The sequence below is a fragment of the Haemaphysalis longicornis genome, unplaced genomic scaffold, assembly GCF_048455015.1.
Source record: "Haemaphysalis longicornis isolate Haplotype H1 unplaced genomic scaffold, Haemaphysalis longicornis Haplotype H1 scaffold_8, whole genome shotgun sequence".
Classification (NCBI taxonomy): Eukaryota; Metazoa; Arthropoda; class Arachnida; order Ixodida; family Ixodidae; genus Haemaphysalis; species Haemaphysalis longicornis.
This window is the reverse complement of record NW_027526445.1, coordinates 116,383,496-116,404,876: the sequence shown is the minus strand read 5'-3', so window position 1 is coordinate 116,404,876 and position 21,381 is coordinate 116,383,496. Positions and strand designations below refer to the sequence as shown.

The 21,381-nt window shown below is 48.5% G+C and overlaps 1 protein-coding gene and 1 pseudogene across 6 annotated transcripts in view; one reads left to right on the top strand and one right to left on the bottom strand.

Moving 5' to 3' along the window:
• The window catches only part of LOC144149038 (ral GTPase-activating protein subunit alpha-2), a 103,353-nt gene that overhangs the window by 12,906 nt on the left and 69,066 nt on the right, over nucleotides 1-21,381 (top strand). For 4 of the 6 annotated variants that reach the window (XM_077680587.1, XM_077680588.1, XM_077680585.1 and 1 more), the window contains exons 6-14: nucleotides 2,486-2,638; nucleotides 3,793-3,937; nucleotides 6,093-6,288; nucleotides 7,504-7,732; nucleotides 16,127-16,276; nucleotides 17,126-17,206; nucleotides 17,833-17,979; nucleotides 18,694-18,767; nucleotides 19,473-19,584. In XM_077680587.1, coding sequence (XP_077536713.1) covers nucleotides 2,486-2,638; nucleotides 3,793-3,937; nucleotides 6,093-6,288; nucleotides 7,504-7,732; nucleotides 16,127-16,276; nucleotides 17,126-17,206; nucleotides 17,833-17,979; nucleotides 18,694-18,767; nucleotides 19,473-19,584 — 1,287 coding nt within the window. The remainder of the gene's footprint in view (nucleotides 1-2,485; nucleotides 2,639-3,792; nucleotides 3,938-6,092; nucleotides 6,289-7,503; nucleotides 7,733-16,126; nucleotides 16,277-17,125; nucleotides 17,207-17,832; nucleotides 17,980-18,693; nucleotides 18,768-19,472; nucleotides 19,585-21,381) is intronic. The other 2 variants (XM_077680589.1, XM_077680586.1) reach the window with 1 other exon arrangement.
• LOC144149039 (zinc finger BED domain-containing protein 4-like) lies at nucleotides 8,109-9,314 on the bottom strand (annotated as a pseudogene).

Below are 21,381 nucleotides of genomic sequence, written 5' to 3'. Positions count from 1 at the left end.
TTTAAAAAACAATCAGCCTTGTATCTGCTTGCTTTGCAAAATATGTCGCCAGCTTGCCTCCCCTGTGCCTCTTCCTATAATGGATTCAATGCAAGTTTGTTCAGCTTCATTCCATTTTCCCGCATTGCGCAGCTCACGTGCCATCCGTTGGGAGTTTTCTATTTCATTGTTCTTGGAACAGCTCAAGGAAACATTTTTTTAAAAGTAATTTTATCTTGCCTGTCTTTAACACCAGTTTTTACCCTGTTGTTTTTAAAGCTGCTGCTATTTTTTTTTTGCAAAAATCAGTCCCACATCTATTAATGAAAAAGACGCTGCTAATTCCTCAGTTATTTACTCGTGTTTCGTTTCAAGTGTGCCTAATGCTTTCCTTTTTTGGTGAACTGTGTTGACATGTGTGGTGCTTGCCACTGGTTTTGGGTAGTTTGGAATTGTCTCGCTTTTATATATACTTATATTGTCCAAGCAGTCTTTTAACTTTTGGCCAGGCACCTGAATCGAGTGACAGACAGACCAAAATGTTTGCGTTTAGGTAGCCCAAGAAAGGCTGTTGCCTTCGAAAATGTTGTACCATAGCAGTCCTGCTGTATTCGATGGGTGGGGGTTGGGGGATCGCAGTGATGTTGCCGAGTGTAGCCTTGTCTTCTGTTCGACTGCAACTTGTTTTTTCCCCTGGAAAATTACTCACCCTTGAAAGCAATTGTGAAGGATCAGCTGGTGGACGTGAGGTTGCAGTGGAAACAATAGACGTGCGGCACGATTTTATCGTCAAGACAGCGAGAGCATTCTTGAACAGCTATTGTGTTGGAGCAGGTTATCTTTGTGTTTGATAAGCTCGGCACAGAGAACTTTTTGCAGCATTGGCAGTTTGATAACACAGTAGTTTTCTCCGCACATGGAAAGCCGGCTGACAGACATTGAATGGGTGGGACCTCAGTTCCTGGTTTTGAGGTTTGCAGCCTGCAAAGAAAAAGATTGGGCATTACGATCTTTTGCTAAAAGTAGGGAACACATTTTGCTGAGGGTTGCAGAATTGTCGGATTACTTACTTCCTCTAATAATGATTGTTCCACCTGTTCAATCCTGGCCATGATAATAGCTGCGTTTCAGATGGCGGCAAAAAGCGGAAGCGCCCGTGTGTTGAGATTTTGGTGCACGTGAAAGATCCCCACGCGGTTGGAATTGATCCGGAGCCCTCCTCTATGGCGCGCCTCACGTATAGCCCAGGTGTAGCTTTCACCCGTTAGACCCCCAAACTTTGAATTTCAATAGCTCCACCTGCTGCAAGTTAGTCAGTTGGGCTTTGGTTTTCTACTGCTTCTGCATAGAAAACCATACATACATGCATACATACATACATATATACACACATACATATACAGAAAAATCTCGATACGAATCTCGCGGGACCGAGAAAAATATGTATCACCTGAAATTCGTATGAATCAACACAGACCAAAAAATTGAGCACTAAAAAAGTTTTCATTTATTTCTTTTCTTAATTTTGCGTGAAGAAATCCGTGACGTTTTTCTGCTTCTTATTAAACCTCCATGTCCCCAAGCGGTCCTTTCTGGACTTTCGTCTCCTCAATCGCAGGGTCCAAGCTCACTACAGGAGCGTTTTTGCACGTGATTCGGGCACATTGGTGTTGCGCGCTCGCGTCGGCGATTCCACGCCCGCGGCCGCCTGTGCCTCAGTCAGAAAATGACCCGTGACGCGTGTGGCAGTAGGAGGAGCCTGGCGACTGACGCCAGAGAAAAGGCGCGCCCCTCATGGCGGCAGTTTCGAAGCGCTCGAGACAGCCGGCTGGTTCCACTGGAGATGTTTAGGCTTAGCACCCTGGCAGATATTTCATGGGCGCTTTCACTAGCGGCGCGGATGATGTTTTATAGTCCCGTTGGCTAAACAGTGCGTTTAAACAGGCTAAACAGTGTGTCATTTTGAAACTAACATAGGGCTTGCTTGCCTAGCCCCATCTGTGACTACAACAGGCTACAAGGCCAATGACACGATGGAGGGATAAAATTGGGATAGGAGCAGTTGGAAGTCGATGGGAGAAACCTTCACCCCGAAGTGGGCCTGAGTAGGCTGACGATGATGACGACTATGATGGTGATTGATTGCTTCGATAGAACTTGACCAAGGCATGTGGTATAAAATAGCACCAATGTTCAATCTGTTAAATTCAAAATCATGAGTAGAAGTGCTGCTTCCTTCAATTTTGACTCGAAAGATAAAAAAAAGAAGAGGAAAAGCTGTAACTTTTCTCGTTCCACTGAAGCAGTTCTAAGCACCTCCCTGTCCATCTGTATGAGTTGCTGTACGCAGCCTTATTTTATTGAGCTGTGGGGTGCAAGTTCTCCCAGTAACGTTTGGTCAGACTCTGCCTTTATTTCCTTCCTGAGACAATGTTTACCAGAAGTTGTAATGTCGGTGACTCAAGTAAAACTGCTCTCTTTTTTAATCCCTCGGCCCCGCCACCAGGACTCGACGTTCTACACCTCGGTGGATGCCGACTCTGGCCCCATAGTCCCCTGCGACTCTGGTCCCCTGATGCTGCCGCAGAGCGGGGAGCTGCAGCCCGAGAACCCCACCGCCACCTTTCTCGAGTTCCTCATGGAGTACATGGTCACACAGGTTGGCACCCCAATCTGTCTTCCTTCGCTTAACTGGGAAACTGCCTCGAAACTTGGTGGCATGCAGAAGCGGTGTGTATGTTCAGAGACCTTCACGCAGGCTTGCACTTTCCCGTGGGGAAAGGTTATTTGCGGTTGCCAGTTCAGTTTTGCACTGCGGGGTGCAAGCAGAACGCGGTGCTCTGTGTTCTGAGCGAGTACGCTTGATAATGAGGGTTGAGCACTCCACTGTGACATTGTTCGTAGGGCCTACATGGGGCTTTATTGCGTGAAGATAAAAATTTTGCCCTCCCAAATTGGCACGGTTCAGTGTATGCAATAATGTTAACATTCAACGTACCGCCAGGTGAGAAGTTGCTAAGTGCATGCGCCAAAAAGTTGGGCTTTTCGTCGCGTCACTAATGGTGAGCCAAGCAGAATAATAGCACATACCTGCACAGGTTGGCTGGCTGGCCAATGCTTAGCCCTGGGATATTTTGGTTTTTGTTCTTCCTACTTCTGCCCCCTACTTTAACTTCGCTACCCTACGCACCGGCTTAGTGACTTAGGTGTGGTGCCACTGAGCACCAACCAGGTCAAGTGTCTGCTCCCAATCCCAGCGGTTGTTTTTTTTTATTGTGGCCAAAAGCACAAAGGTGCCAGCGTGCGTGTATGAGGTCTTGGCCCACGTGGCGGGTTCCCTGGATGTTTTAATTAGTTAACCCGCAGCTCTCTGCTGTGATCTGCTTCGGCAGCTGGATTGTCACTACTGTGAAAAAAAACCCAGTGTGACGTAACCTTTGACCCTGTCACTGGTGGCCTCGAATGCTCGTGGCTGCCCACCGTATTTGCACGATTGTAACGCGCCCCCAATTATAATGTGCAGGTAAATGTACTCATGAAAATCCCAACGGGAGATAAGTATGCCAAAATTTACTTGCGTGTCATTGACGGATTGTCTTGTATTGGATTGAGTTGGATTTTGGGAGTTTGTGTCAAAGACAATGCCGCTGGATGCTTTGAAGCCGGTGTCAGGTTTGCGCCCAATTGTAACGCACACACAAATTTGAAGTCTACTTTTAGCGAAAAAGTGAGTGCATTAGAATCGTGCAAATATGGTAATTAATTAAAAGGGTGCTGAGCCTGTGCTTGTGCCCTTGGCTGCCCTCTCCACAGGTGACCAAGATCCAATGGGCAGAGTGCCAGGACGATAACCACCACCGCTGCTTCGAGTTCCTCTTTGAAAAGTTCAAGAAGCACTTCCTGCCGCACGTCTTTCCCGACTTCTGCTACACCAACAGCCTCTACAAGCCAAACCTGGGTGAGCCCCACTTCCTTCTTCGCCTCTTAAACAGAGGGTGTCCAGCCAGCTTATAAGTAACACATCGGGAAACTAAAATCACATAGTTATGTGTGTGTTTCGCTACTATATGTGAACGTGGAATGTGTATACAAATGGTAATGGGGGATGGAGATTTGTTCTTCATAGCTGGGATTGTTGTTAAAATCGATTTCTCTTCAAGTGGGCTATACTGTATCGGCTGTGGCTAGAGCACCCTCTCTCTTGTTTGTTGCGGACTTTACATTGTACTGAAGGGGCCAGGGCAGACTGAGGGCAGAAAGGTGTTGGCTAGGAACGCTGAAATGGGGCGTGTTGATTTTGAAGATTAGTAATTCTTGACAGAATGTGTAAACTTCTCCTGTTGAGCTTCCTTAGTTTTAGGGGAAACCCCCAAGGTGGAGTAAGTTTCTGTAAAGAAAAATTTGACATCCACCTGAATGCAGCCAAGTGGCTACAAAGGAAAGCTATACAGCTTTCTCAGAAACTTCACAGTTGAAGAAAAATTCATCCCATTCAGGTGGATGTCAAATTTTTCTTTACAGAAACTTACTCCACCTTGGGGGTTTCCCCTAAAAATCTGGTCAACCACTATATTTTGTGTGTTCTCGCGTGATTTGCTGAATCTCTAGTTGAATCTCCTTAGCTGAAATCTCTAGTTAAAAAAAAGGCAACGTTTATGATGCACCCCCCTTCCCTTCATGTGTCCAAGCTAGCCCGCCAGCCAAGTGCCGCGCGCTACACGACACCCTGCGCCTTGCGTGCGGGAGATAGGCCAACAGGGTTGAGCAAATTGAGAGGGAAAAAGGCGAGTGTGAAACTGCCTAGGCCGAGCAAAATAAACGATAGTAGATGGTGGAGATGAAAAAAAAAAAAAAAAGGCATTTCCGTACATGGTGGAGACGCCCTTTCAGCAGTGCCATGCCGTCGCTATTGGTTCAAAGTGTTCAACACATAGCTGTTTTCGTTTCCTAGAAGATGCAGCAACGGGAAATAGATGATTCAAACTTTGCAAGTAAACCGTGTTGCTTCGAAAATTATAGTGCGGTCTTGCTACAAGACTTGCTGCGGCGGCTAGTGATCGACCCAAAATGGCGGTGCCAACGTATACGTGTCTCCACCCTTGCGGCGGACGCGCGTGAATTCAGACACTGTACCAAAGGAAGGAGCGGAGGGACAACGCGGCTTTGAAAGACAGTGATAAGCCAAGAGCAGAGATATAGGCAGAGAGAGAGAGCGTCTTGAAAGGGCGAAACTTGGATCGAGTGGGTGGGGAAAGCGGGTGTCCGGTCATCGCCATTGGGGTCTGTCGTATGTATTTTCTCATCCGTTGGCAGCTTGATGAGAGCTTCAAATTCACAGTCCGCCTGCCACCTGAACTTTGACTTCTCGCTGTTGGCGCGTTGGCGTACTGCTGCCGCATGGGGCCGTCGTAAGCCTGTGTGCTTGCGTCTGTTCAGCTAGTGGTCTGGCCAACCTGCGGATCTTGGCACATCAAGCAGCGTCAAACGGGGGTTCAGAATAAAGAAATGTCGGGACGAGGTGGCAAAGTGGTGTAAAAGATGGGAAAAATGCCGGTTTATCGGAGCCAGGGTCCGTCGTACGAAGTGGACCGCAGGTATCCGAGCGTCATATCATCGGGGTTTTTAATGCATCGTTTCTATGGGGAGTTTGCCGAGGCTGCGGTGACCCGTCGTAAGTCCGGTGGACGTATCAGCGGGGTTCCACTGTGTAAATCTTTAAAAGCTTATCTGTTGAAGCGAGCGAGTTTCACCTCCTCTCCCCAGTGGCTTTCCACGGTGTCTGGTCTTCCGTGGTCACTTGTGTTTCTGTTGTCCTCTTCCCTTCCATTCCCCCACCACCACGTGCCTCCTGCCACTGCCACTGCCACCCGTTGCGCCCGCCCTCACCTGCACTCTGTCACCACCGATGCACCGTCCCCCACCCACCTCGGCCCATCTGCACACCCCTGCACTGAAAAAACAAAACAAAAAACACCCCTGTTTGTCCTCCTCCACCTCGCACGGTCACCCCCCTGTGCCCCGCGAACACCGATCCACCACCACTGCGCATGAAAACGTCTTCTCCAATGTTTGTCTGGCCCCCGTCACGTGACACTGAACGTGCCCCGACACAGTGTCTGAGGGTTACCACTGGGTGTGCACTTCCCTAGAGCTGCCCTCGCTGCGCAAGGACAAGAAGGCCACGGCCGATGCCGCTGCGGTCACCGTGGCGGCCCAGTGCCGCAGCGTGGTGGTCCAGTGGGTGGTCAGCTACACGCAGCCGGCCAAGGTGCGCAAGGAGGACAGCATCGCCACCGGTGGCAGCAGCAGGTGAGCCCTCTCTCGATCAGCTCCTTCCCCGACGTCTGGTGGGGCTGGCTGAGGGGCTCGTTTGTTTGGAGCCACCGAATAAGCTCCACTTCAGGGTACAGACTAGCGAAGGGGGCCAGGAGCGAAGGGGGCCAGAGGTGATAGTCTGTCTCTTTTATTTTGCTGGTCCAGAGCAGTTTCTGGGTAGTCCGAGACTGCTCTCGCTGTGGATATTCCAGGAGCAAATAAAATACAGAGCTCCTCTAGAGCAATTCTGAGCCATGCAAAATGATGAACAAAAGAGACCTAGTGTGTGGTACCACTCTTCAATGCACTGCTGTTGCTAGGTCCCTCACTGTGTGGGAGGAACTGAAATGTTTAGCACCCCTGTGTGGGTATTGTAGGGTGAACAGTATGTTGGGCTTACGGAGCCACTTGCTTTTTGATAGCATGTGGCCCTTACCACCTTTGTTGTAGGCCTACAATTGTGCCTGCTGTGGAGATGTTGGCTTTTGCATGAAGTGCTGAGAGAACATAAAGGGCTGGGAATGTTTTTCTCAGAGTAATTTACCCCTTAGAGGCCCTCAAATGCATGGAGCCAGTTGTCGTGGGAGTTGTGTTCTACGCTTCTTGGAAAAGAACCCCCGGAGAATTCAATGGCCTTGGCTGCGGCTATTCCCGAAACGGGTCTAGCTTTGTCATCCCACAATTCTACCTTTTTTTTTTAGGGGTGTACACAATGGACAGCAAAAGTTCTTGTTGCACTGGTCAGTTCGTGCTTGTAAATAAATTATTTTGCAAATACTTGTCCAACAGACAGGAATAGAGTGGAAGGTGAGACAATTGCCTGAACTGTCCCGCACTTCGTCTTGTTTGTTGGTTAGCTATTTGTTATTTGATGTTAGGAACTCGGAAGCTCTAGAAGTGTGGCCCTCTGCGTGTGGGGGAAATGTCAGCGTGAAATGACAGCTTGGTTAGTTGGTCAGGGCTCATGTCTAAAAACACACAAAAGAGGAAGTTGGGGCAGTTGGTTCAAGTTCACAACATAAATGCCCTGTGCCTTCTAAACCAATCAGTGCCACTGCCTGCCCCATGTCTTCCTTTACTTCACCGGTTGGTTGTGCTGTGTGCTCCGACGGGGAAAGGGTGAATAGGGTGAAGTAACTTTTGAGCTGCCCTGTCGTTGCTGTATTTAGTCCTAACGGGACGCTTCAATTTACTGCTGTGCTCTCTCAGGAGGCAGGAGCTGAACGACTCTTCGGCGGCGGACAAGTCCGGTGTCTCCTCCACTGGTGGGGGCAACGTGTCCATGGCCGTCCACGAGAGCCACTCGGGCTCCTCGGCGTCGTCGTCGGCACCCTCCCTGTCCATCGGCAGCCTGACGGAGCGGGACTCCGAGGGCCAGATCCAGCAGCCATCGTCACTGCTGTCACCGCCGGACAGTGGCCATCGAAGTCCCCGGCAGGTGGGACACCTCGTGGGAAGGGGGTGTTCTGTTTTTTGTTTGGATAGTGGTGGACGGATTGTGACATCCTCTAAAATACTCTTTCCCAATCTGGGACAGCTTCTTTTTTTTTTTTTCAGTGATGTCAAATTCCCAGGAAGCCTTCCACACTATATGTTGCATGCAGTTAGAGATAGGTGAATAGTGAAGTTGAGGTTCGAAGTGTTGGCCGAGTAATTTCGAATCAGATAGTCCGAATAGTGCACATCACAAATTACAAAGAAAAAGTGAGCAAGTTGTAACCCAACTAAGAATTAGAACCCACGTATAGGCACAGCATTTTGTGAAATTATCACTAGTTGGGTATTTATTCAGAAATTACATGCACAGCTCTCCTTTACTGTATTCGCAAGTTTTGGTGAAGAAATACCGGCTGCTCCACATGCTCCAGAAGAAGCAGCTCCCGCCGGCCACTGTTATTTCTTGCCGTTGAGAACAGCCTCTCAGTCCTTGCCTGTGTGGCAGGAATTGGAAGGTACTTTCGTGCCACCTTGTCCAGCGCTGGGTAAAGCCAGCTGCCATGGCTGCTCCACCACACTGGAGGGTTTTCAGGCCGTGGGAGCAGCCCACGTAGTCAGCCACCTGTCGAAGAACAGTATCGTGGTCACTCCGCTGCCCTGTGTTTGAACTTAGCCAAGAAAAAATGCCCTACAGAGTGTCAGCACGTGGCTTTTTCATGTCTTGGCAAGCAGATGTCTGGGCGCAATCTTCTGGGCCTGGCACCGGAGCTTCTGCTGCAGTTGCAAGTGTGATTTTTGCCCACTTCTTTTGACCCTCTTCAATGTAACAAACATCTTTGTATCGAGGGTTAATTGGCATGGCCTTTGCTGGAACAGGTGCCATTTTTAGGTCAGTAAAGCATGGTGCTCGGCAGCACATAAGGCTCGTTGCGAACAGCACTGTCTCATCACCTTCAGAGATGTGCAGACAGAGGACGGCTTCTGTGCAGTGGACGAGAGGAATCACTTGTGAAAGCGCTGGGTGTGCGCACAGCTCAGGGGTTGCTTAGTCCAGGGGCTGCAATACTTTCGCAGCTGCAGCTATTAACTCCCGCTCTTTTGCACTCAAGTCGTCTAGATCAGACTCGCAATGTTCGAGTGATATTCGACCTGCCTCTCCAGCATGGCATACTCGCTGTTCCATCGTGTGGGGACATCTTGGACCGCTTCCTGCTGCTCCATCTGCATGTCCTTTGGGAGTCCATGAGGAGCGCAAGTGCATGTGGGCTTCTTTTGTAGCGACCTACAGGTATCGCGACTTTTCACGCAGCTAAGAAACACTTGCCACTTCCCTGTTGGCCTCGTTTATGTAGAGCTGCAGGGTGTGGGCAAAGCAGAGAAGTCCCGACCAGTTGTATGTGGCAACGGCTGATACGAGGTTCCTGCTGTTGTCAGTAACGACAAAAATTTCTATGTTGTCGGGCAGTTTCCAGTCTTCATACATGTCTCGAAAGAAGCTGAACTATGTTCTCTCCAGTGTGCTGCTGAGGCATCAGTTTGCAGGCGAGTGCGCATGCGTGCTGCCTGACGTCGCAGGCCATCATGTGGGCCGTACACACATGTAGCTATAGCTGGCCTTCGATGTCATGCATCTGGGGTTAGAGTGATGCATTCGGCACTACCTTTTTCGAATACGTCCCGAAAGATCTCCTTCAGTTCATTTTTTTGTTGGTCACGTACAAATTTGGAACGATGTTCGCGAAAAGGTCTTCGACGAGGGAACGACGGGCTCCAGAATGGCACAGTGCATCATGTCAATGAAGCTAAGTTCCACGACCACTCTGTACAGTTACCCGCCGCGGTGGCTCAGTGGCTAAGGCGTTGCGCTGCTGAGCACGAGGTCGTGGGTTCGATTCCCGGCCGCGGTGGCCGCTTTTCTGATGGAGGCGAAAAGCAAAAACGCCCGTGCGTTCGAGATTTCGGCGCACGTTAAAGATCCCCAGGTGGTCAAAATTAATCCGGAGCCCTCCACTACGGCGCGCCTCATCGCCTGCGTTGCGTCGCCGCGTTAAACCCTACAATCAATCAATCAATCACTCTGTACAGTTGCAGGCCACGAGCGATGAATGCTCCAATCTTCTTGGTCATCCCCTGTGCTTTTCTCGATGATGGCTGAAGTTGCGGCTCAAACACTCTGGCCATGGTCAGCTGCGATGGCAGCCTCTTTGGTACCCATTTTTTTTAGCAGGCTGTAAGGCTTATGCGATTCCGCGTATTCTTTGTGCTTGCCCAAATGCGTTTCGAGTGCGAGACAAGGGTGGTTGTTGCCTCAGTGCGGGTTTTCAAAAAGAGTCTGCAGGTCTTGCACTGAGCTTCGCTTCCAGCAGGCACTTTCAGAAGAAAAGTTCAGTATGGGGTTGGGGAATGCTTGCTGGCCAGGCACAGGCGCGGTCGACGCCATTTTCTCTGACCGCAGCAATTGACAATAGTGAGGTAAGGCACCCCAGCCACCACATTAAAGGCCACTGAAAACTGAAGCCACTGTAGTGTAAATGGCTGGGGCATGGCATTGTCAGGGCTAAAAAAACAGCTGATGTCTACACCAATGCGCAGCAGCTCATGCAGAAAGCTGCCGTGTTTACTAGAACGTAATTTACTAAATTCGAAGCAGATACTGAAAAAATGTAAATACAGAAGTGGTCGGTTCACCTAGACTTAAAAGATTTATATCCAAACGCAATAAGTAGTCGCCAAAATAGAAAAGTGACTCGCAGTTGGCTCCAGAGTTTTTAGTGCCACCTACAAGCTCCGCTAAAAAGAGTATTGTAGCCAATAGTATCCGCGACTGTAGCCAACTAACGCACAAGTTACAGGCTGCCATTTTAAACAGTGTTCCGCTAATTGCGTATTGAATCGCCAGTACAAGTACACTGGCTTCGTACCACTATGTTGGCAGGGGTGTCATTTCACTGCCGCCTTTGAATGGAAAATGCGGTAACGGCCGAGAGTGCTTCGAACCTCTAGGCAAGGCAACAACTTGGCACTGATGATAGAAATGTCCACGTTGGCAGGGTCTTGCCACCTCGGAAGGCTTGACCAAGAAGCTTGTTGTTTGGCTGCCTATTCGGGAGTGCCGAATAATTTGAAAATATTGGATACCTGGATCTGGATCAAAGTGAATAGGGAATAGAGAGCAATTCGATCGAATATTTGACAACACCGAGTATTCGCCCATCTTTATACGGAGTGTATGTCCTGTGGGGTGGCCCTTGTAAGGCCAGGCTGAAGCACTCTCCAGCTGCTAACAATGAGACAGTCGTCCGTCTGTAATGTCTTGCAACTTCCAATCTGGCTTGCTCAGTGTCGCACGCAGCTTGTTGGGGTTTGGACTCAAAGGACAACTTGGACTTGCGACAAGCAGGTTTAAAGCAGTGAAGACAGCGTGGCAGGTACAGCAAAGTTGACGGTAGCGGGATGGACGTTCTGTCCTACTGCAGTGCAATTGCAAGGGAAGTCGAGTGGTTTGGTTACCTGGGTCGTGTACTTGAGCAGTGTGAGTTCAACAGGGAGGGCAGTGGGGTCTGGGAGGGGGTTTCACTTCTCTCAGGTCTGGTTGAAAAGAGACCATCTCCCCGCTGAAGCTCCACGATCTTGAATTGTCTTGGAAACCGATCCTCCTGCTCATTGAGTGTCATGGGCAAAATGGGAAGCAGGAACTGCATTGTGGTTGCTGCAGGGTGTTCCAATGTGCCAGCGGCTGTTGCTGGAGTGGTGATTGCATGCAGGCATTCGCACACGTGAAAAAACTAAACCCAGTTCTACCCAGTGTGAAATCTGCTGAAGCAGCAGAGTTGTGGGTTGCCTTTTTACGAAGGATCCGTTTCTTTTTTGTGTGTAATGTTAGAGCCCTCTTAGCAGCTAATTGTCATATAATTTGTTTCCACGTATAGAGTTTGTGGGGACCAGGGTTCTGACGGCGGCCTAGCTCGATCCTCGAGATCCGGCCGCAAGGCTAGCTCCACTGAACACCGCCACGGATCACCAACTTGGCGTATCGGCAGCGAACAGCAAGGAACACAGGACACAGAATTCGCCCACTCCGACGTTTATTGCAATGCAATAAAGGAGACGTCGGGCGCGTCGTTCTACACCGCCAAGACCACCTTAGCCAGGGCGGGAGAGACAGGCGCGAGGGTGGACAAAGGCAGGCCAAAAAGGAGCAAGTCGTACTTACGGCCGCTCCCGACGATGGTTCGTGTCCAAAGAGGCCCTACCTCCGTCGTCCGCCTCGGACCAGGCCGCCGGAGCTTCCGGGCAAACCTGTCACGTGAGGGGTTCGGCAGCGCCCCCCGCACTCACGGGCATCCTCCCGGAGGGGGAAGCGCGCGACCGCGGAGAGAGAGGTACCACCCCTCTCACCTCCGCGGCGGGCCGAGAGAGACAGGAAAGATGGCGGAGCTCCGCAATTCCCTCAAGTTTCATACAATAATAACTAGAGAGGAATCTGGTGCTGCGATTGTACGCCGCGATGGACTTGATGGGTAGAAGTGGATTCGGATTGGCGGTCAGTGTCTCGCGGAAAGTACTATGGATTAGGTTATGCAGTCAGTTTCGTTTTCGTCGTGGCCTTGCACGCTCGCCTTTGCTAACAGTGCAAATAATATAAGGTGCGTTATTAAAAAGCTTTCGGAAATGCGTTTGCCTTTGAACTCAACAAGGTGAAGGTTTGGGCGAGTTGGTATTTGAATATTCAAAGCGCAAACGACACGAAGATGAAGAAAGAAGACGAGACAGTTGTGCATTGTCTCTTCTTCTTTCTTCGTCCTCGTGTCGTTTGCGCTTTGAATATTCAAGCCTTTGAACTCAGTGTAGCACGCGTGCTGGTGCCACGCTGAGTGAAAATGTTCTGTAGCCAAACTTGCCAGTTCGTGGTGTTATTCATTCACTGCCGACAGAACGAGAACGAAACATAAAGACGGCGGTGAATTGAATTCACCTGTGAATTAGGTGTTGGAGCACCACTGGTATGGCAGAGCATTCTATTTTCACTGCTTAGGCAAACAGTGAAGTGTTTGGGACAGCCAAACATTTCGTGCGAACACCGTTGCTACGACGCAGACCGGCAGGTGGTAGGATTGGAACACAGCTAGCTAGGTGGGCGCCTGCCCATCTGTGAGCCTGTTTGTGCCGCGAGCTAGGTGAATGTCCCGGGTTCAAGCTAAAGTAACATCTTTAGGGGTAAGATGTTTCTTTTTTAGAATGAAAAATTTTGTGAATAATTAAGAACTACCAGAGTGAAGACTTTTACAAATAGTTTTTGAAGACTTCGTCTCACTATATTTGGCAGCAAATGGTGGACATGGTCCGCAAACCCTCCACCGTGACTTCGCGTCTGCTTTTTATCTAAACGCACCGTTTTACTTCGTTCAGTCCCAGCTTTAAAGCTTTAATAAGGAACTAAATTTTTTGTGCACAGAGTAATTTGTAAATATCAGACCGCGTGGTAATAGTAAAACAACAGTTACAGCGTTTTTTTTTTTTGTTACCAAACTCCCTCTGCATAGACAGCCATGTACTGACAGCAGAATAATTCTGTAACATTTACAACTCTGCTGTGAACTAACTAAATATGCCAGGTAAATGGAAGTTTGCGTAGTGGTATGGTCGCCTTAGCAGCTAATTGCTATCATAATTTGTTTCAGATAACTGCCGATAACGCAAGAGTTAGAGCCATTTCTGTAACCATACCCCCTCCATAGATGGCCGTGCTTCACTGCGCAGCTGGCAATGTGGGAAAGCCAGCTTTCAAAGACCAAGGTTACACTGATACCTTGAAAGTGAGCTTCACCTCTGAACACAGATTCATTGCTGGGTAGAAATTTTTCCAGGGGCAATGTAAGCAGTCATATCATAATATGAAGGCCTTTGAAGGAGGAGGAGGAGGAATTAACATTTATTCAACTGTGTTGGTTCCATTGTGGAGGACTATGTTTATGGTTTTTTTCTATACTCGGAACCGGTTTTTGTGGGGTGGAGAAACCTGCCCAAGAGAGAGTGGGGCACAATACCAGCAGAGAGTGTTTTCAAGGCCAGCACTAAAACTGCTCTGAAGTTAACTCTTTCGCTACCGCGCCTATCAAAATCGATCAATTTGGTTGATATTTTTGGGAGCGCCTTTTCATAGCGTTCCAGGCGTTTCTCGAAGAAGTAAAGCTGTTCGGAGTTAGATCAGAAAATGGCCTTTTAAAATCAGTTTTGTTTTCATTTTTGCTACGGAAACGGGATTTTTGACACTCTTTTGAATCACCTGGGTGTGGAAAAGGGGCGTGGTCATCGCGCGTCACTGCTACCAACGAATAATGCGTGCAACTCGTAATTACTCTGCACCAGCACTTGTTTTTTGCTATCAGGGCGTGAATGGGGAACTAGCAAACGATTTTCAATCGTCAGGTTCGCGCTCTGGCAGTAATAATCCCAGAAATCGGCTGAAAATGTCAAGCAGTGCCTGGTTGCAAAGCTACTTTATGATTTTACGCAGTTTTATTGCCTTTGCACACATTGTTCTAAGTACTGTGGTAGTTCTACTTACCCCAGGACCATTCGCGAACAGTTTACAACAGTTTCTGTTTCGTTTCTGCATCGCGAAATTCATATTTAGCGCTACTACGCAGTTACCCAACTTCAAGGCTACCTGCCATGGCGCCTGGAGCGTCCGCGACTGATCCTCGAACAAAGCACGGTGCTCCTGATTTCCCCCCACCCTAACCAGATTTCTGTGATAAGAACTTCAGATGAAAGTCAAAAGGTCACACTCAGTCACCAGATATCTGTTCTGCCGAGGACAGCGCTTCAAACCGGCCTTACACTGCCAGCTGTTCGACTTCCAGTTTCGTTTCCATGCGAGGGTATATCCGCGTGTCTAATGTTGCTGCTTAGTTGAACTGTCTATTCGGACGGAGTCTCCAATAAGTTTTTGTACTGTTTCATTTGAAAAATGTTAGGTGGCGCTGCAAGAGAGGAGGCTCGTTGTGCTGATCTTTTTCATCGCGCAACTGCTACTCGGCCAAAGATCGCAGGGCACGATTCTAGCTCATCGTACCTCATTTTTGCGAGCAAGGCTACAATTGCGAGTAATAAGATGATAATAAAGCTCAGCTTTATGTTTTGAGAGATAACTGACCGTGAATGACAACAAGCATCAGCCACGGCGTTCCGTTTTCAACTTCATGCATGTTTTTCTCCGCATCGCGTGCTAGTCCCAAATATTGTGCTCGCTGTAAATGAAAAGTCAGCCATTGACATGATGTTTTTACATTATGTGGGGGCAAATTGGTGCCTCTGATGACAAACCGCCAGGTTTATTCCAGGAAACCACCCGAAATTGCACATTTTGAATTGGAGGTTGGGCTTCACTGCATGACACGAGCACCGTGCATGCTAACATTTTTTTTTTGTATCTGACAAACTGTTCCGCGCAAGTCGACATTTTTTCTAGGGCGTGTTTTTGAAATGTTTCCTTACAAAATGTATATTCTAATTTTTTTCTACTACCGGTGGTTTGATAAACACAACTCCTTTTTTTATCATTTTTTTCGACAACGACAAAAATTTTGATTTTGATATTTTTTTTACAACTATGATATATAAAAACCTTTAAAAAACTGGTGTTATTAAACACCGTTAAATAATCTGCATTTTGTGTCCCTGCAATTAGTGCCTAACCAATTTTTTAGCAGGAAAAAAAATGTCTTCTTGGACCCCTAAAATTAGTCAATTTTTCAGCGGTAGCGAAAGAGTTAAAGAGGGGGCAGGGCCCCTGTGCACTCTCTGCAGTCCATACAACTTGGTGTTCAATCATTACTAGAGTTAACCTGTGGTAGATGGCAAGGGTCTGCTCTTATCTCGCTAGCATGATCACATTTATCTGACTGTACTTGTGTATTTTAGTGCTTGGATGCTGCAAAATATGTATTACGCTTACGGGGGTGTTTTTTTTCCTTCATTGCTCGTGCAATATGTTCAGTAGAATTTGCCTTCAGTAACCGCCATCGATTGTTTCCATTATTTTTTCATTTTGAAATGTGCTCCATGAACACCCATAGCTGCTCCAACCTGGCATATTTTTTTTTGCTCCAAGACCTATGTTTCTATCACTGTTGACGTCACATTGTTAGAATTTAAAAGTTGCAACGTCTTTATTGAGTCTGAAGTGCTGGGTGATGGGTTTCATTCCTGGCTGCAGCAGTGGTAGGCATAAAATAAAAATGCCTATGTGCTGACGTTTTGTTGCGCTTTAGAGGTCCTGATTCATAACCCTCCACCTTGGCATGCTTCACATAGCCCGGGTGATGCCTAGGCCTGTTGTAAAACCCGGACTTGATTCGGAGCTCTGCCTCCTTTCCCAACGGCATTGCAGGTCCAAGTGGTGCGTGACGTGCTGTACTCGAAGCGCGAGAACGTGAACCTGGTGCACGAGGTGCTGCGGCAGGCCTTCCTGGCGCCCTTCTCACAGGCGCACACCACCAAGAGCGTCATCTGCACCTACCGCGACTGGATTCAGATGGCTGTAAGATGGCAGTGGGCGGGCTGCTTTGCTTTTTCTCCCTCGGTCGTTTTTTCCCGTGTGGCTTGGTGTATGAGTGACTGACGAGAGCTGTCACTTGTCTGATGATCCTTCACTGTGGGTTCGGTTCAGGGAATTGTGGAGACCGTGTGCAGCATTGATTTGCTTGAAATACGGAGCAGTTCGTGATTCAATTGTTTGGCACCAAATGGCATTTCAAAAGAGATAGAAAAGTACCGCTTCTTAATTAACAGGAACACTTAATTAACAGGAACACTTAATTAAGTCCTGTAGTCCTGTGATGTGAAAAAGTCTTATAGCATACTTGATGCAGCACATAAGGAAATGGGCAATCATTGCACTGGCTACATGCAGATGGACGTAAAAAATGGAAGGGAAAGCATGAAAAATAAAAAAAATCAAGTAAAAGAAACCAACGAAGCAAGAAATAACCAAAAGCCAAAGCAAGGGGTTTACGTAAATTAAAAATACAAAGCCTTTGAGACGACAGTGTACTCAACATACTGTTACTATTGTTTTGTTCATGTCTTCCCCACTAAAATTTCAAAATGGCTAATCTTTGGGGTGAGCACATACATCAATCAAGGCCACATGTGGTTGGTGTGTAGCTTATCCACACACAAAAACAAAAAAAATCATGGGGATTGATTACTTATTGAGTTATTTTCATCTCCCCCCCCCACCCTTCTCGGTATGCCAGTGCTGTGAACAATTCAAGCTGCAACATGTCAAGCCTCATATTCAAACGTGGTTGTTCATAAAACCTAAGCATATCATCTTTCTGTGCTTCCTTCTGTGTGTTGACGTATCCTTCGTGTGGTCTCCTTGCAGTCACCTGACATGCCGCCATTCTTGGTGGACCCAGATGGCAACAAAGAGAGCAAGGAAGACACTCGCAGTGAACCACTAGAGGTGAGCAGCACTTTCTTTCTTTCCTGTTTCTCTCACACCTCCTGCAGTTATTTGTTTCTTTCGCAGTCCTGTTGGCACATATCGCACAGAAGGGCATTCACAAATACAGGGGAGACTGCAGTGAAACAGTTTGACCGCACGGGTGTTTGGAAACTTCGAGAGCTGGTGTCATTCTGGCCAACTTTGAGAGCCGGTGTCATTGTCGGGACAGTGTAGCCCACCAAGGGTGACTGACACTAGCTTGTACACCGTCATTATGCTGTGTCAGTGCAGCACTGACTAGGTAGGCTCAGTTATAGTATTGAGTATAGTTTGGGCGCCTGTATCCCTCGCTTCAGGGGGAAAAAAGATGTACCGCTAGATGTCGTACAATACCACGAACTGCAGGCCTGCCACCGTTGTTTTTTTTCCTTCAAACAACATTTATTGTTCAAGCCCATGCGGTCTTTGTGGGGCCCTTGTGAGTCCGTGTTGTTGCAAATTAGCTGTACGTTTGTGCGACTGGCCTCGGCTGGGCACAAAATGCGAGCCTCGTGGCTACTCTCTGTATTTTTGTTCGTAAAAGACTCACAAAAAACAAGCTTTTTTTTTTTCTGCTGCTTGTAATAACACAAACCCTTTTGCAGACGAGCCTGAACACGAGCGGGATGAGTCCGACGAAGGAGAACGTCTTTGCGGGCATGCAGAACATGTTCCAGGTGTTCATCACCAACGCAGCCAACGTGTTCCTCCTGGAAGTCGGGCCTGACGAAAAGACGTTCCTCGACGAACAGGTCAGTCCCCCCCACCCTCATATTTACACATGCTTGCAAATGGCGGATGCTGTCGCTGCGAAATAGGTCAAATAATTTCACCAACCTTCGGCGCCATCAAGTACCCGTGAATTTGCAGCAGGCGCAGTTTTGCAAGACACCCGGCTTAAAACAGTTTAAAAAATGATAGTTTTGACTGTTTCCAAGTCGGCAATGACCTTGCATTACAATGATGTCCCGTTATTTGTTTTGGTGTTTGGGTAAAATAGCACTTATTTGGCGTAACAGCAACATAAGAGGGCAGTACAAACCTCTATCGGATGAATGGTTGTTTCGTTTTGAGCTGTAATTTGATGCCATGCCTCTTTGCAACCGTGCCAATGGTTCAGGTCAGATAGTAGAGAGGTAGTCTTTCCTGAAGTAACAGAACTGCTAAGAACTTCTTCAAGGACCCCTCAAGTCGAGAACGGCAGCCTGGAAAGGAGTCTCTCGGGAAAAGAACAGACCCACTACCGATTTCGGCAATTTTTACTTTTTAGTTTCCCGCTTTTGTTTTGCTGGCTGGAACCAGGACACTGGCGTGGATGCTGAACGGATTTTACGCCTTCCTGTCCTCTCCGTTATTCCCTTAGCGTTCATGCGTAAGCAGCTTGCTGCCTGCAAAAGGACGGGAGTCTGTGGCATCAGCTGTGTTGGGCTGTTGTGAACCGTCTCGTGTCCTTTGCCTTCTCACAGGTGGAGCTGTGCAAGAGGGTGATGAACATCTACCGATACATGGTGATGAAGCGGCACATGGAAAAGGCTACGTGGTGCGTGCTTCGTGCCAGTTTTGCTTTCTTTGGGCATTGGTCAGAGGTCGTCGGTTGGGGAATGTTTCTTGGGGAAAACTCGTTAGGGAACATTTCTTGGGTTTAGGGACACTGGTGGCTTGACTTGGGGGTATGCCAGAAAGGGAAGAGGGAATGTGGAAACATTTCAGGCATGATGGCATAGGAAGTTGCCCTAAATAAGGCTGAGCAATGTAAAAGAATTTTCCACAAGACCTTGTTACGGCAAAAGAGAAACCAAAGGAAGCACAGGAGCTCAAGCAGAGGTCATTAGGTTAGTGTCTAAGATCTAATGAGTTTGTTTTTCATGTGAAGTAACTGTTTTTTTTTTTTTGGTAAACTCGCTCCTTGTACTCGTGAGTGCCTTCTGCAGGTTGGCGCACTTGAGCACGTATTGTCAGATGTCTGTTTATTCCGTGCCTCTTTCCTTTTCTCTCTCTCTTCTTTGTCTTTCTTTTTGAGGACTGAGAAGACTGCCTTGGCAGTGCCTTTGGTCTTGAGATGAAATAGGTCTTGAGATGAAATAGATGAAACAAAGGGACATCATATTCTAAATCAAGGTCTTAGCTAGGAGTGAACAACATGATTTGGTGTCTTCTTATCTGTGAGGGAGGATTCCGTTTTGTCCACTCGTTGTTTCCTCATCCTCATCCTCGTCTGCTGCACCCATCTCTCTCTCTCTCCTAGGGAGCAGCTGTTGGTGGTGTTGCTGCGTGTGACCTCCCTGGTGCTCAAGACGACCCCACCGGCACGCAAGGAAGACGTCTTGGGAGGCAGGCTGGCCCCTGCGCTCTTCCAGGTGGGCTCCCTCCCGTCGGCTTCTGTCGGCTGCTCACTAGCACACTATGCATCCGTTAATTAATTCTGTAGACTAGGAACTAGTGGCAGATGGGAAACGGTGGGAGACAAAGTGGTTCCTGCTGCTATCCATGCCTACAAAGGCTGTTTCTGTTCCCATTACCAGCTTGTACTAGATTCTCCTACTGTACTTCCGCGCATATAACCCGCCCCTACATATAATCCACACTCCCACTTTCAGCCTGCCGGAGGGAAAAAAAAAAAAAAAAAAGCGTATTGTCTGCATATTTAATACAGGAAATGCTGCACCAAAGCTGAACAACACATCACGTGCTATGTAGTGTGGGGACCAGGGTTCTTACAGCGACCTAGTTCGCACTCGAGCCTCGGCCGCAAGGCTGCCTCCACTGAACACCGCCACGGACTGCCAATTGGCGTAGCGGCAGTGAACAGCAAGGAACACACACAAGATACGGAAATTGCCAACACCGACGTTTATTGCACTGCAATAAGGACGTCGGGCGCATCACTCTGCCACCGCCAAGACCACCTTGGTCAGGACGGGAGAAACAGGCGCGAGGGTGGACAAAGGAAGGCCAAAAAGGGGCAAGTCGTACCTACGGCTGGTCCCGATGATGGCTGGTATCCAAAGAGAGACTTCCTCCATCGTCCGCACCAGACCAGCCGGCGCGGAACTCCTGACAAACCGGTCACGTGAGGGGCTCGGCTGTGCTCCTGCTCTCACGGGCATCCTCCTGGCGCGGGAGGCATGCGGCCGCAGGGAAGAGGAGGACCTCCCCCTCTCGCCTCTGCGGCGGGCTGAGACCGATCGGGAAGTTGGTGGACCTCCGTAATTCCCACAGTAGACAGGAAAAGTGTGTATTTCGCAAGCAGAACACACTGGCTGCAAGGCGGAAGTCACAATTCACTAATAAAATTCAGTTGTTAGAGTGCGCTCGTCCTTGTTTTTTCTCTAGGCTTGTGCGAATAGTGATATTTTAGTTCGAAGCGAATAGTCCTAGGGGTCGAATACTTTCAAAGCGAATTCGAATAGCTGTCAGGTGTCACTGAGACATTCCGGTAAAAAAGTTCTACAGTAAAATCTCGATGATACAAATATTACGGGACCGCGAAAAATATTCGTATCATCCGAAATTCGTATGAACCAACACAGACCAAGAAATTGAGCACTGAAAAAAGTTTTCATTTAATTCTTTTCTTATTTTCGCATGGAGAAATCCGTGACGTTTTTCTGCTTGTTCTTAACCTCCATGTTGCCGAGCGGTAATTTCTGGACTTTCGTCTATTCACTCGCGGTGCCCAAGCTCACTTCAGGAGCGTTTTTGCACGCGATTCATGCGCGTCGGCGTTGCGCGCGCGATTTTAACGCCCGCCTCGGCAATTCCGCGCTCGCGGTCGCCTGTGCCTCTGTCAGAAAATGACGCGCGTGGCAGTGGGAGGAGCCTGGCGAAAATGGGAAGGCGTGCACCTCAGGGTGGCAGTTTCGAAGCGCTCGAGACAGCTGGCTGGCTCCACAGGAGACGTTTAGGCTTAGCACCCCGGCAGATATTTCATAGGCGCTTTCACTCGCGGCGCGGATGATTTTTTATAGCACCATTTTCGCCCACATTGTTAGCTCGTTTACCGCACAAGAAACTTCGTGTGTGCTTCGAGCGGTATCTTAAGTAGCGGTTAGAAGCGGTGGCTCGAGCGCCCCGCACCACTTCGGTACTGAAGGTGCCGCCTGGTTGCCGCGGCCGGCCGGCAGCGTGCAGGTGGTTTCGCGGCGGCGTCAGCG